The sequence below is a fragment of the Zonotrichia leucophrys genome, chromosome 4, assembly GCF_028769735.1.
Source record: "Zonotrichia leucophrys gambelii isolate GWCS_2022_RI chromosome 4, RI_Zleu_2.0, whole genome shotgun sequence".
Classification (NCBI taxonomy): domain Eukaryota; kingdom Metazoa; phylum Chordata; class Aves; order Passeriformes; family Passerellidae; genus Zonotrichia; species Zonotrichia leucophrys.
In genome coordinates, this window is record NC_088173.1 from 60,740,428 (window position 1) to 60,755,287 (window position 14,860).

At 39.5% G+C, this 14,860-nt stretch overlaps 1 protein-coding gene and 1 long non-coding RNA gene across 2 annotated transcripts in view; both read left to right on the forward strand.

Annotated features, from left to right (window-relative positions):
• Positions 1-2,365: 2,365 nt before the first annotated feature.
• LOC135446640 (uncharacterized) lies at positions 2,366-10,877 on the forward strand. Its single transcript, XR_010439855.1, has 3 exons — positions 2,366-2,515; positions 7,667-7,819; positions 10,498-10,877. It is a non-coding gene; the product is annotated as an uncharacterized LOC135446640 (long non-coding RNA).
• Positions 10,878-12,443: 1,566 nt separating this feature from the next.
• Positions 12,444-14,860, forward strand: part of TBC1D19 (TBC1 domain family member 19) — a 45,978-nt gene continuing 43,561 nt past the window's right edge. The window contains exon 1 of the mRNA XM_064711912.1: positions 12,444-12,597. Within this exon, the coding sequence (XP_064567982.1) occupies positions 12,499-12,597 (99 nt within the window). The 5' untranslated portion in view covers positions 12,444-12,498. The remainder of the gene's footprint in view (positions 12,598-14,860) is intronic.

The following is a 14,860-nucleotide window of genomic DNA, read 5'->3' on the forward strand; positions in this document are numbered from 1 at the left end:
TGCATTATTTGGGATGTTGAAAGTTTTAGGCAAGAACCTCTCTGGAGCTGGCTGTTTTATTAGCAACACTGATTTATTAATAAAATTCTTTTTCAATTAAGAAATAATTTAGATATCTTAACGTGACTGTGTTGATAGTTTGGACAAAAGTATACCAAAATATTTTTCCCTGTATTTGAAGGAGGCTTGCTAATCTGTGATAATAAAAGAATCTGCCTCTTCTAATTCTAGTCTTAATTCTTTTCTCCCCTGTAATGTCATATTTTCATATGCTGAACACACTGCCCTTGCAGCCAAAACAGTTGGTGTGCTCTGCCATTTCCTGCTGTCTGTATGTACCTTTTCACATCCAAAACTAAACCACATCAATTGACAGTTACCTCATTCTTTTTCCCTGAAGAATACTCTGTTCTATTCTTTCATTAATTTTACAAAGATCTTAAATAGAAAATCCACTTGTAAAATGATGACTTTGGAAAAGCATATCTGTATCTGTGTCAAATTTACAAATAGGTTTAGGTTTATCTTAGGGTAGACCTTACCAGGTCTTTTTTGTCCTAACAAGTGAAATTAAATAAGACAATTAGAAAAAACATATATGGAAAGTCATGGTCTAGTTCTGTTCAGATCATACTGATCTGAACTAAATAATATAAGGATGAAATTTACTTCTGAGCACCTTGCTGTACTGTCAGTGATTTCTGAAATCCCATTCACCAGCCATAGATGGGATCAAAGGCAAACAAGGTGCTCCTGGTGCCCCTGCAGTGCTTCTGCAAAGGTCACATATTACATGGCATGGTGCTTAATTAATCCTGGAAGACTCCACAGGTCTTCAATGATGAAATTCTTGTGTTTAGGTCATGTTATTATCAAGACACATCTCAAGGTATCTTTTAAATTGTTTGGGGGTGACCACTTTTCACTGTTTTGAAGTGCAAAGTCACACTGAATATTTGACCTGACCGGCCTGTGAGATGCACTGCAGCTGGTCCTGATGCCTTCATGGCATCCAGCTGCTCCCACCTTGCTCAGAAGGGAGGAAATGAGACCTCCCAGAAGATGGCTGTGAGTTCTGTACAGTGTCCAAGGCTCTCTGAGGAATGGGATGAATAAAGCACACTGTCTCCGTAAATCCTCAGGTCCAGTTTCATAATCATGGTAAAGTTTCTATGGGCTTCCAGGGTGCAAAAGGGATTTCTGCTCCAGAAATTTCTATGCAATTTCTGTATAACATTTAGGGAAACTGCTTCAAAGAAATATGTGTAAATCATTTGTCCAGTGTAACATAAGTTCTCATAACAATCCTTCTGACTCCCTGTGATATCACTGATGTCTGGGATGAGTCATGGTGCCCGCATTCTGCCCAAATGGTTCACCTTGCATGCTGCTACTCACGTTGGCACTTCTCAGACTGTCACAGCTCAGCTGCATCTCCTCTCCCCTCACATCTGGCCCCCTAACTATTAAAAAATGAGGGCAGAACTTACATCAATGCTCTCTGAACAACTGAAGCTGATCCTTTTCCTTTTTGTGTCTTATATTAACGGATTCATAAGTGCTTTGAGGAATGAATGCACACCCATGAAAGAGGAACACAGACATTTTTAAAGGTGTTTGTTTCTTTTGCAGGCTATACATGATATTGTACAACCCTTTTTGTCCCTTCACCCTGTGAATGTTAATTTGCTAGGAAAACACAGTTCAGGATTTAAACTAGGCATGCAAGTGAATAGCCCTGCATACCCTTATGCTGTGGGTATATTATGTGCTAGAACTCCACACCAAGTAAACTGCATCAACCCATGGCCCAGGAGACCACTTTTTCTGGGTTATATTAACACCATCAAATGTTGGTACCATTAATGTTCTCCCTTGAGCAAACCTTTGCATATTAGACCAACCTCAGTCAAAGTCAAAATCCATCACATGTTCTAAGGTACTGGTCATCTGAGACTTCTCTGAGGTACAGTCATGACATGGTTTGTAAAAAACAGATAAAAGATCACTGATTGCCACCAGAAACAACCCCAATAGGTTATAACATCAACAACAAAATGGTACAACAGCTCTTGGCAGTACTCAACTCCCTAATAAAGCTCAAGCCAGCAACAGGCTGCTAAATAAAGCCCCACCTGTCACAACTAAGAACTGTAGTGTTTAATTTTAATATTTCAGTTAGGCACATAACAAAGAGTCACAACTATTTTACCACAAGAGATTTTCATTAGCATATCTCACAGAGGTATATTAATGAAATTGGTTATGTTAACTGCAGCTGCTATGAGTTTCAATTTAAAGATGAAAAAACAAAGCAAGGATTTGGCACAGGCCACTCAGTGGGAGAGTGGAACAGTTGGGAAAAGCAAGGAAAAAGCAAGGAAGTCTTTTCAGACTGCTGCTGTCTGATACTTTGCTCTCAAAAGAAGCCACTCTATCGTCATGACGTTAAGATCAAATGGATTTCCACATTTCCACAGAATTAGATAAAGAGATGTTAGTTTCACAACACCAAGTAAGTAATTTAGAGAGTGGCTGTGCAATTAGCAGGGAGGAAATGGAGAAGGTCAGCTGATGTATTATTGGGTGAATTGGTACCAGCATGTCTGAAGCCAGGGCTTCCGTTTATGTGTCTTACTATGTACAGAGAGAAATTACTTTGTGTTCCATAGCATTTCATCTAACATCAACATTTTTAGAGGAGTATCAGTGTCTGTTGATAATAAATTCCCTTAAGGTAATACTACTGAGCTTTGTTCACTGACATGTAAGTTCCCAAGAGTCATCTAATCCTTGTTTTAAGGGAACCCAGGATATGGGAATCAAGAGAAGTATTGCCTTTATTAGACAAATACTGAAAATTACACTTACATAAAATGAAGAAATTTAATCAGCAATAGTCATTCTTTAAAGTTTCAGGTTTTTACAGGAAACATAAACTTCCTATGAGCAGTCATCTGATTTGACATAAATTTGTACAAGTCTGCACAAGAAATAGAACATACAATTTATTATATTTTGATGAATTCTCTGTTATTCAGTACCAAAGAGGGGCACATAGCCTCAGATTTTAAAGAGTAACTAACTGGCCAAACCTCTTCTTAACAATTGATATCTGAGTATGAATTTTAGTCATTTGAAACAATTCAAACATGAAATGAGGGTAAAGAGCAAAAACTTTGGAAGACATTGCAAAATGTCTCTCCAGTAGAAGACCTATCTATCATTACTACTGGTACAACATAGACAGAAACTGTACTCTATTAAACCCTGTCAGCAGAGCCCACAAGGAAACAACACTCCTTGAAAGTATCTAACAAAAGTAGGATTTTGATCTAATAAACAGAAAAGCAAAAGACTGTGGGATGTTTGGAATTTTGCTGATTTCCCATTGTCATGATTTTGCATGGAAGGGTAGACAGACAGCAAGATGACAGGTTGTCCCCTTCAAATTATGAACTCATATAATGACAGTGAGATTTTAAATTAGGCTCATGGCCTGCGTTCTGCTGTACACAATTAAGTATTTTATTGTTTGACTCTTGTTCTCTTCCTGTGATAATCTCCAGGCCAGTTTTTTCAGTTCAATGGAACTCTGCTAGCTGGCACTTTGGACTAATTATTGAACACAATAAGAGGAGGTACAGGGAGACCTTCAGGAGCAAAGACAATTTACCCCAGCTGAAGTTTTCTTTCAGGTCTTAATTTCTGGGATGTCTAGCGTTATTTGTAAATTACCTAAATGCTCTTTGCATTTTGGACTTTGGTTGGTCTAATGCCATCCAATAACTGTATGCAGAAAGTTGTCAATTATCATTTTCTGAGAAACTGGGGGAGACAGGTCAAGTCCATACTGACAAAAATTACTCCAATTTATTTCAATTATTGTGCTAACCAGTCCTGGAAGTATTTGATAGCAATTTCAAAACACTATTAAAATACTGAAACACTGAAAATAATACTTTCCAGTTTTTCAGCACAGATGAGCTGTTAAATTATGATATTGTTTGCCTTACTTGCCAGACTTTTGTCTATATAATCCTTAAGAAAATATACTCTGAGGAACAATTGCTGTAGTTAGTTTGGACTATTTGCTCATGTTTATATGGTATTACATAGTGCAGGGAGTTAATGTGACTGAAAGTATGTAAGTTTTAAATTAATTTTCATTGTTTAGTCTTTGCTTACATTACAAAACTGTTTTAAATCTGACAACAAGTCTCAACTCTCAAAAGAAGGGAGAAACAAAACTCCAAGGACAAACTCAGCTCTAAATTCTTCACACTTATTTTTGACAGAGTCAGATGCAGTCAGGCTGCTGTGGTGTGTCCAAATATCCAGGGTTTATAAATTAAGCATATCAGAAGTTGGATCTCTTGGATGTAATCCTTGTATATGGAAAAGTTACGTGCTACACTCTTGATTTTTTTTTTAATGAACATTTTGAAAATTTGCAGTATATTAACTGCAATTAACTGGGTGATTCTTTCTAATATTTTTGTGTATGCGCCTGAAGTCATTATCTCATATTTGCAATTTCATGCCATTCTGGCTTGGCCCTTTCCGGAACCAACTGCACTGGTGCTCTGTACAGAAAAAGCAAAGGAGTCACAGACCATACTCACATTCTGGCTGCTGTGTCTCTTCTTGGATACCTCACCTCTTCACAATGCTCTCCTTTCATTCTAATGCATTCATTCTGCAATCCTACAATGTGGGAAAAATGAATAAATTGAAGTAAGAAAGGTATTTCTGATGAGATAATGACAAAAGATCAGTAACATTTTGTCTTTTGTTTTTACAAGCTTTGCTGACTCGAGTTCCTGGAGCAAGTAAAAGGTTTTTAAAATACTCTAAGCAATATGCTAGTTAAATACTCCCAGTTTACACGGTCACCCACTCTGGTTTTAAACCCAGTGGTACTTAAAGCATAATCCTGCTCAAACCATAATCTAACAGTGATTTATCCCTTTAATTTCAAATTACATTTCTGTTAGAAAGTTAGAATTATCAGCTGTGATTTTATACTTTGTAAAGACAGACCTCCCCAAAGTCTTCACTTAATCCTCAGTGACTGCTCATGAAAGTTACTAGGAGACAAATAGGAATGCTCAGGCAAAAAAAAAAAAAAAAAAAAAAAAAAAATTATTTCATTAGCTGTTAAACTGAGCCAGAATATCTTTTTCACAAGACCTTATAAAGAGAAGGCTAAAAATTTAAAATTGGATTCTGTGAGAAATATTAAAATAAATTCTAAAAAATCAGATCATTATATAAATTGGTAAATAAGTTCTCATCTTCTGTTTCAAGAGGAGTAGATGGTAGGTCACATACAATATTATCCAACCTAAAATGATAGGAAACTTTTATTCCTGTAGTCTGAAGTGTTACTAAATAGCCAAGGCCTTACAAATTTAACACTGTTTGAGAAGAAACGGGCAGTACAAATTGATAGTTTTTGATGAAATCCAGCTTAATTATCAAGAAGGCAATACATTTATTTTCCCTTAATAGTACAGGGGAATGAGAAAAAACCCTAGGATTCTTCCTTGCTTACACTTTTCCCATCACCCTGACATGGTGGCTCTTTTAGTTAGTGACATGATAACAATTTCTTCTGCTCCTTCAGTGCCTCCTCATGAGTGTTTTTTTACTTATTGCTCATCCTATTTGTGCATAGTTCTCTTCTGCCTTAGGCCAACTTAGCCAAAACTGAATTTGAACATGGCACCTTAGGTCTGGAGTGTTCATGCCTTAAACAACCCAACTGAGCTGGGTTCAGTACCCCCAGCTGGTGTTATTTCCAGTTCTAAGGAGGAAATAAATGGTTGAGTCTCAAAGACTTGTGCCTCTTGGATAAGATTATGAAAGCTAGTAGAATCTATTTTATGTGTCTGTCCAATCCATATTCTTGCTGCAAACCCCACAGATACATCTGGAAACAGAAAAACAACCCTACATTTTAAAAGTAGCTTCTTTAAAAGAGTCAGTGTCATCAAGTTGTGTCAGAGGAGCTTTAAGCTGGATATCAGGAAGAGGTTCCTCACCCCGAGGGAGGCTGGGCACTGGAACAGGCTCCCCAGGGCAGTGGCACAGCACCAAACCTGGCAGAGCTCAAGGAGGCATTTGGACAACAGCCCCAGGCACAAGGTGTGACTGCTGGGGATCTGTGCAGGGTCTGGAGCTGATGATCCTGAGGTCCCTTCCAGTCAGGATATTCTATGATTCTGTGACGGTCTCATGCTGTTATCTCCTGTATGCCAATACATGTGTGGGGGCAGAACTCACCTATCACACCTTTGATCTAATATTTTATTATGCTGCTTTTGTTATTAGCCTAATTTTGCCAAAATGAGAAGCCCTTCTGCTGTTGAACAACTCCAATAAGGAATTTCAATTCCATATTTTAGGTTGAGGCTGTACATTATCCAGCAGGAATCCACCAAGCTCTGCTCTCTATGAGTGCAAGCCTCAATTCAGTTTCAGACAAAGATCAGGAAAAACATGTATTTATTTAAGCTCAGAGCACATTTTATCCCATCTACTCTGGAAAATATGTCCTTTGCTTAACAGTGGGTAGGAATGTTGGGTACAGGGGTTCTTCCTATGAAGAACAAAAGTGATCAATGATAAATTGTATTGCTATATGACTGCTTACTCATATTAATGACTGATAGTCTCAGACAGGCTGTATAGTTTTTGGTTTATCAGTTTCATACCTTGTCTCTTTACTTTTTTTTTTTTTTTTTTTTGCAACAAATGAATTTTATTTCAACCCTTCCTGAGCCCTTTAGCACATTGGCTTTTGTGAATGTTTTCTAATATTCCTTCCTGGTCTTTCTGGAAACATGCTGCAATATAGATTATAAGATTCAAGCCTGTATCCTGTAATTAACAAAATAATACAATTTTTTAGGTACTACCTCTGTCCTTTTTTTGATTTAGCAAATTTGTTGTGCATTTGAAAGATTTCTTCATTTGAAGATCAGACCTCTAAACAGAGATGCAAAACAGGAAACGTAACTGCAGTTTTATATTTAAAATTTTTGGTTTCAATGTGCAGAGCTTCATCTGAAATCAAATCATTTGGGTTTGTTTGCGCTCCCTAGAGCTGTGTATAATATTGTGGTGTCATTTTTCCTTTAAGCAGATCCCTATATTAATTTGTATGGTTTGGGTTAATGAAAGCAGGGTAGTCTGCCACTCAATGGCTCTGAATCCAGCCTCGAGCTGTGCTTCACATATGTGTGCTATTCCATCCCACTGTTCCACTCTTTTTTGGGTGAATTTTTGAGCATGTTGTTATAATGAACTTATTTCCACAGTAAAAGTTTGAACATCTAGATGTGCTTCATATATGCACAACAATTCCTGTAACAGGCAGTATTAGTAATCAATGTTTCAGACAATTTTCTGCAATAATGTATTCCTGTATATAAACAGAGAAACGGTAGAAACTTAGAAATTAGGGCTCAGATTTACATTTTGATTTAATCTCTTTTGAACGAATACAGGACAACTGCAACTGTTTCACCATAGGATTCTTTAGGCCCCCACAATGGCCCGGGATGTGTCAGAGAAGATTCTTTTCCATAGTTGGTGATGATATTTAATCAGTGCCCGGTGCTCCCTTTCAGTGATACAGAGCATTTATTTGTCCATGCAGGGAAAGGAAAGCATCATCACTGGAGAAAAAACTATGAGAATAAACTTAGGAAGGTTTGCCTGCTATCTTCTGCTCATTCAGCATTTCCTTTTTGCTGCACTTCAGCTGTCTTTCCAACAGAGAAGACATCAAGTTGAGGAAGCGGAAACCAAGGTAAAGAATATGTGAAAAATCCTTGTAATGGAAGTAAAAATCTCCCTGACTGAAACTAGGCTGTGTTTTTGAACAGTTACAGTAGCTGGTGAACCATAACCATTACAAAAACCCTTCAAGAGTTTCTAGCTCCTTTTGGTTTATTCTTCACTTTTGATTCTTCTATTTGAAAAATTATCAAACAAGGAAATTGAATAATCCTTCATATTAAAAAAGAAGAGAGAGAGAAAAGATAAAGGATTAATCAACTTTGCCATCAAATCTTAATCGGAGGAATAAAATGCACTCAAGAAGAGATCCTTGTTCTGCCAGTTGAAGTTTATGATTACCTCTTAATGATTAAGGAGAAGGCAGCTATGATCTAGACACTACATAATGTATCCAAGGTGGTCTGCTGGCTGTTGAAGACTTGCACCAGGCACTGACATGACTGTGCAGTAAATTGTATATATTCCAGGCAGTGAACAGACGTATAACAGACTACCTTAAAACATTTATTACATTTTCCACAGAAGACAAAATTCCCCTACTGCAATAAGTAGGATACAGCATCAACAAGCTATTTCAGTGGAGTAATGCTCAATATTGTGTAACAAATAAACAGAGAATGAGAGGGCTTGATATTTTTCAAAAGTAGACATTAAAACGTCACCACGCCTATGTTTTTAGATATTTTCATAGCATCATAGGAAGGTTTGGGTTGGAAGGAACCTTAAAGATCATGTAGTTCCAATCCCCCCCTCCAAGGGCAGGGATGCCACCCACTAGATCAGATTGTTCCTATTTTCAAAAAGAGCATACTTCTTGTGACAGACAGGGCCCAAGCCCTGCTTGTATTTACATCACATAGACTCGCTGGAGTCAATGGGTTTGAAAAGAACATAGAATCTCACCCTAGCACACCCACACACCAGTAAACTCTGACATGGAGATGTTAACTAAGAATCCACTGAGACAGTTCTTTTCACTGCTTTTCTTCCTGATAGACTAATTGGTTAAATTTTACAAAAATATTAAAAGAAATAGCTAAAGTAAGCTGCTATGTATGACCTGAGAAAATCTTGTTCATGAATGCTGAATCATGTATTTTTAAAAGTTTGGCTAAGTACAATAGTTGTATACATTTTCCAACATACTTGCTCTCAAGTGAATATACAATTTAAAGAAACAAAATATACATGCCATGTGTGAAGTGCATAAATACTCAATGTATCAACTGTATTTGTGATTCAGCATGTGTTTCCCTTCAGTGTGCACCTGGATGGACTCCATTTCTGCCTTAAGTCCAAGAAATCCTACATTGGCATAATTACATCTTCAGGCATGGCAAGTGCACACATGGGATTTCACCAACCAGAAGATACAGAATATTACTGCTAAACCCCATGTCACTTGACTAATAATACAACACATGAAAAATGGAGTTAATCTAATAACACTAGAAAAACTAGGGACTGTGTGCATTTTAGTTTTGAAACATAGCCAGTAACTCACAGCTCCAGCTATTACTCAGAAATGCTACAAAAAAGTACCACTAATAGATATTATCACCTGAAATACATGGTCCTCTCTGGGGAGGCTTACACTATCTAAAGCCAAGGTTTGGTAGGAAATTACCTAAAATCAAGAACTGGAGCAACATGAAACTCCTACGACTGATAATCCTTGACATCACTGGTAGTCAGTCTAGCTCTCAAGTTCAGCCACATATTAGAGAAAAGATATTACTTCTCATGGACAACATTCTGCAATAAGAGATGTTTTCTGCTCTGATAAGTGCAGATACACCATCTAAACTTCCTACATTCTTTAGATTGCATCAGTGGTACTGGGGCAAGAAAAAAAATCTCATTACTCCACAGGAACTGATTATTTTGAAGAAAATATTGAAACTTGTCAAAATACACACTGTCACTTTTTGGTCATTTGGATAAAGTTTGAAAGTCAGAAGGATGAGTCACTGAAAGATCTTCTTTTGTCATACACCTGTTATCAGCTCCAAACAATATATCATGATTCAGACTGCACTGGGAAACCAGTGGATATTATGAAGAGGAGCTTGCAGGATTGGCCCATAATAGAGATTAAAGTTTAATTTACATTTGTCTAATATAAAGAGTGAGCACACTGAACATGATGTTCTCTGAAAGTACCTGCTTGGATTAGGAATCTTTTGGAACTTGACACTTCAGTTTACAGATGAAGTTCTGATAATGCCTTGAAATGGAGAACTAGGGTAATGGATTTTAAGCCCGCATGAATTAAAATGGTTCCAAGTGGAGAAAGAAAAAATGAAATTTTGGACAGGAGTAGCTCTTTAGATGAAAATAAAACACTAACCAACTACACCAAAAATCCAATTGTCATTTCTCACAGCAACAGAATGAAAGGTGAAGGTGGGATCAGGGCAGTGTGGGTGTTGTGAATGGCATAGGCAGTGTCTTAGGAGCAGATGACTGGAAGTGCTGGGATTTTGTTTACGGCTGGGATTTTGTGATTGGGACTGTTGGGATTTTATTGACCTTGCTGGGATTTTTTTGTCTTCCCTCACCCATTATCTGTCATACAACACCACTGTCTCCTTTGGTGATACCTGCAGACAGCCTAGTTTGGTATTAGGTCAAGTACCATATTACATGGAAAAAGCCAAGCTGACAATTTTTACTTTCTGTTTCCAGATTCTCGGTGCTTTCCAGACCTGTTGTGGCAGATTAATAAAGGACACTTGGGATACCAGTATCAATAAAGTAAAGTGAAGTAACTTGACACAAGACACAGTAAACCAAGGTATAACACTGTAGAGCACTGCAGTGGAATGGAGGAGGAATACAAAGGGGAGAGAATTGGTGTTCAAGGGTGTACGACTGAGACACTGAGAAGTAAAGACCAACAACCCAAAATAGAAAAATGATGACATCTACACCAGACCTCCTAATAAAACCAACAAGCTACCTCTGGTATGTGGTACTGGACATCATAAAACCACTCTATGCTGACTGTACTGCAGTTGCTTATGTGCAATTTAAAAGTAAATCATGATGAAAAAGCTGTAATTGTCAAAAACTTATCACAGGAACCAAGTTAAATCAGTTGGATTGTACCAGGGGATAGGCTAAAGCATAAATTGGGATTTCTGCCAATGCCTGTTATTTAAGTCATATTTTCTAATAAAGACCCTGTGTTTCTCAAGCTGCTATGCAGCCCACTCCTTGTAAGGAAACAAAAAAGAAGCACACACTTAAGCATGAGATTTCTTAAATAGATATGGTAGGGATACACAAGAAGCTGTTAACAGCCCTTGGTAAGATTCTCTAGATTATCTCTTCATATCACCCTTCTTTTAAGCTTGGATTGGCATTTACAAGAAGTAACTTTTCCTACCCATACTGGAGATGTAACTGACCAAAGGGAAATGCAGTGGAGGGAAACCAGGCTGGAAACAGCCTAAAAAACCAGGGAATGAAGACTGACAGATGTGCATAGACAAAGGGTTATAAAGGGGAACTTTGGAGCAGAGGTAGTCAGTGGCAGGAAATTACTCCTCTGCAGCTGACCTTAGTTTTTTATCCTGTTTTTTTGACCTACAGGGATCAGGGTGGTTTTTGCAGACCTGCAAAGTCTTGTGCATTGCACATGAAACTCACTTGATGTATGATTTCCCCACCCGTTAACAAAGGATTAACCCTTAAAAACAATAACCTGTTGCATATTCATACACCTCATACATGATGCATAAATTCCATTCAAACACAGGATTCTGTCTGGTCATCGTCAGCTTCTTCCTCTGAATCCGAACCAGTGTTGTCATGGCTGAGCAAGGCGGGAAGAAGTTCATTTCTCCTGATAATGGGGCAATAAATTCTCTTTCTCTGAAAGATTTAGGTGTCCTGTGGCTGCTATCTCAGTGCGAGTCCTTTCTTTAAAAAAATATCTAACTTAGCATAGTTTCTATTTTAACATTTTTTTATAACCTAAAACTATATGTTACACACTACTTAAGAAAATTAATTCAGCACGACTTTCTAACACATATAATATTCATTTTAATATTTGCAAAAAGCCAATCATAAAATATGCTTTTTTTACTCCTTCCTTCCTTCCTTCCTTCCTTCCTTCCTTCCTTCCTTCCTTCCTTCCTTCCTTCCTTCCTTCCTTCCTTCCTTCCTTCCTTCCTTCCTTCCTTCCTTCCTTCCTTCCTTCCTTCCTTCCTTCCTTCCTTCCTTCCTTCCTTCCTTCCTTCCTTCCTTCCTTCCTTCCTTCCTTCCTTCCTTCCTTCCCTTCCCTTCCCTCCCTTCCCTTCCCTTCCCTTCCCTTCCCTTCCCTTCCCTTCCCTTCCCTTCCCTTCCCTTCCCTTCCCTTCCCTTCCCTTCCCTTCCCTTCCCTTCCCTTCCCTTCCCTTCCCTCTCTCTTTCTCTCAATCCTGCTCTTATATAGGAGGCCAGGACAATAAAATTTCCAGTAATTTCCAATAAAACTTTCTGATTGTTCGCGGACCCTCTGACTTTTGTCGTTCCTTTCGCACCTACAGCCCCTGGGCCCTTCCTTCCCCCTCAGGGCGGAACCCTTCCGTGCGGCGCCGGTTCCCGGCCGGGCGCAGCGGCAGGCGGGCGCCGCTGCCGCCGTTGCCGGGTAACGCGGCGGTGCGGCGGCGAAGGCGGCCCGGCCGCGCAGGGCCCGCCATGCAGGACCCGGAGCGCGGGCTGTCCCTCACCATCGCCAGGGTGGTGCAGCGCTTGCAGGGCTCCAGCCTGCACTCCCAGCTGGAGCGACAGGCCCGGGTGAGCCCTGACCTGCCGCTGTGCTCCCACGCACGCCTCCCTTCCGCGCTGCCCCTCCCGGCGCTTTGTTCCCGGCCGCCGTCCCCGGCCCGGTGTTCTCCTCACGGGCAGGGGCTCCGGGCCCCGGCTCCCCTCGTCCCCTCCCTGTTTTCCTCCTTGTCCCCTCCTCTCCCTCCTCGGCGGGGCCGGGGAGCGGCGTGTTTGGCTTCTAGAGCCGCGTTTGTTGTGTTTCCCCTTGGGACACAAGGATTTCGCAGGGAATATGAAGACTATCCGTCTGAAATTTCGCTGCTTCAAATATAGGTCCTGAAGCGAATTGCTTTTTTAATCTTTAATTTGGAGAGCTTTAAAGTCCACCCAACCTCCCCCGCTCCCCTGGTGTCCCTGAGAAAATGAGGATTTGCTGAAAGGAAGTGAAAATAAATGAAAAGAAATACGCATGGAAGTAAATTTTAGTAGCTGGGATAACAGTTGTCCTTTTTTTTTTATATTTAATAACTTATCTGCACTTGGAGACAGATTTTCATATTTCAGCTGAATTTAATTTAGGATGTTTGAGATTAAAGTTGTGTCAATTTTCATGATCATAATAACCTAGTCATGGTGCTGTAACAAATATTGTGCATTATTGAAATATTTTGGATTGGGTTTTTTAAAATCTTGTGCTTTTGTATTTGGGCTTTTTTTCCAAACACTGTTTAAAATTATACAGGTTGGGGGGGGGGGTTGGGTGTTTTTTTGTGGTTTTTTGTTTGTTGGTGGGTTTTTTTGTTTGGTTTGGTTTGGGTCGAGTTGGGTTTTTTGGGTTTTTTTTAGGATACCATGTCCATTATTTGTACATTAGTTTTGTTGCATTTTTAAATGAAACATGATTTTCCTCTTTGAATGTCCCTGTAGCAAGTGACATCACTGTCACACTGCCTGTCTTTTGTTTGTTTTGTATTTAAGTGTGCTGATTTGGTCTCTAAATGCTTTTATTAATGTGTGTCTGCCTTGCTTCTGTTGACAGGGCTTTCTAAATATTTGAATAAGCCAATGTACATGACTTGAAGGGGGCTGGAATTATGAAAGATTGTAGAGGCTGGGTTTTGCTAAATGTTGGGAAATTGAGTATCCTACAAAGCCTGACATGAGGAGTGCAGAGTCACATCTTGTCCTCAAAAGAGGGTTCTACTCTAACCACTCTGTTCCTGTTTCTAACAAACCTGAAAGCACTCCCTACCACAGGATTCTTCATCCCTGTTTCTGGCAGGGCCACATTTCACAGTCACTTCTTTCTTTGCTGGGTTTCTTGAGACAGGAGGCAGCTTGGTGTCCTCAGGACTTGGCTGGGTGTTCAGAAGGTGCCAAACTGGGTGGGTGGCTTTGCTTTGGTGGAGGGATTTTGTGCAGGTGGGCACTGAGAATGTGAGCAGTGCCCTCCCAAGGGGGGTTTGGAGTCTGAAAGGGCAGTGAGGTGCCCAAATCCCTGCTGGACACGAGAATGTCTCTGCTATGATGGCTTTGCAGAATACTGTTATACACATTTCTTGGAGAATAAAGAAAAAGTGTTTGTATAGGTCATGATCATTCTAGTCATATGAAATGCTAAGGGGAAAGAAAAGAAATACAGCCACAAATATTCAAGCTGATTCTTAGAGCTGTGTGTGATGGGTTTATAATATGTTAAATCAGAGCTGTAGTTTAGTGTAGTGATCTGAAAGTTTATAGATACATCAACAATAGGATTTCTCAATCGAATGAATTATCTCTAGGAGATTGTAGTTTAAATAAGTAGGGCCAAATGTACACTGTGTTTGCCAGGAATCTGGGTGTTCTTGGTAGAGGAGCCTTTTTTATTGACCCTGCATGCATTTATGCTCTTCCATGTGCAGAAGACTTGCTTTGTTTATAAAGCTTGGGCAGTCATGTTAGTGCTGCACCGTGCAAGGCCCCTCAGTCAGAGGCTGCTCTCCTGTTCTGCCCTGGGCAGCTGCACAGAATTCTCCAAGTTTCTGCATTTTGCTTCACTCTGTATTAAGCTGATGCTTGATGTTCTCCCATTACATGGGGTATTGCTGGAGCTGCACTGTCAAATAGGAAATCTCAGCTGTTGCTGTGCATCACTCCTGAAATCCAGGTTATTGGTAGGATGTGATGGAGTTCTTTGCCTGCTGGTTAACAATGCTCATTCTGCACCAGTTGTGATTTTGAAGGGTGGTCCCTTTTTTAGGGGGTTTTAAACTATTTTGGGAGATGCACACTCTATTTTGAGAAGTCTTTG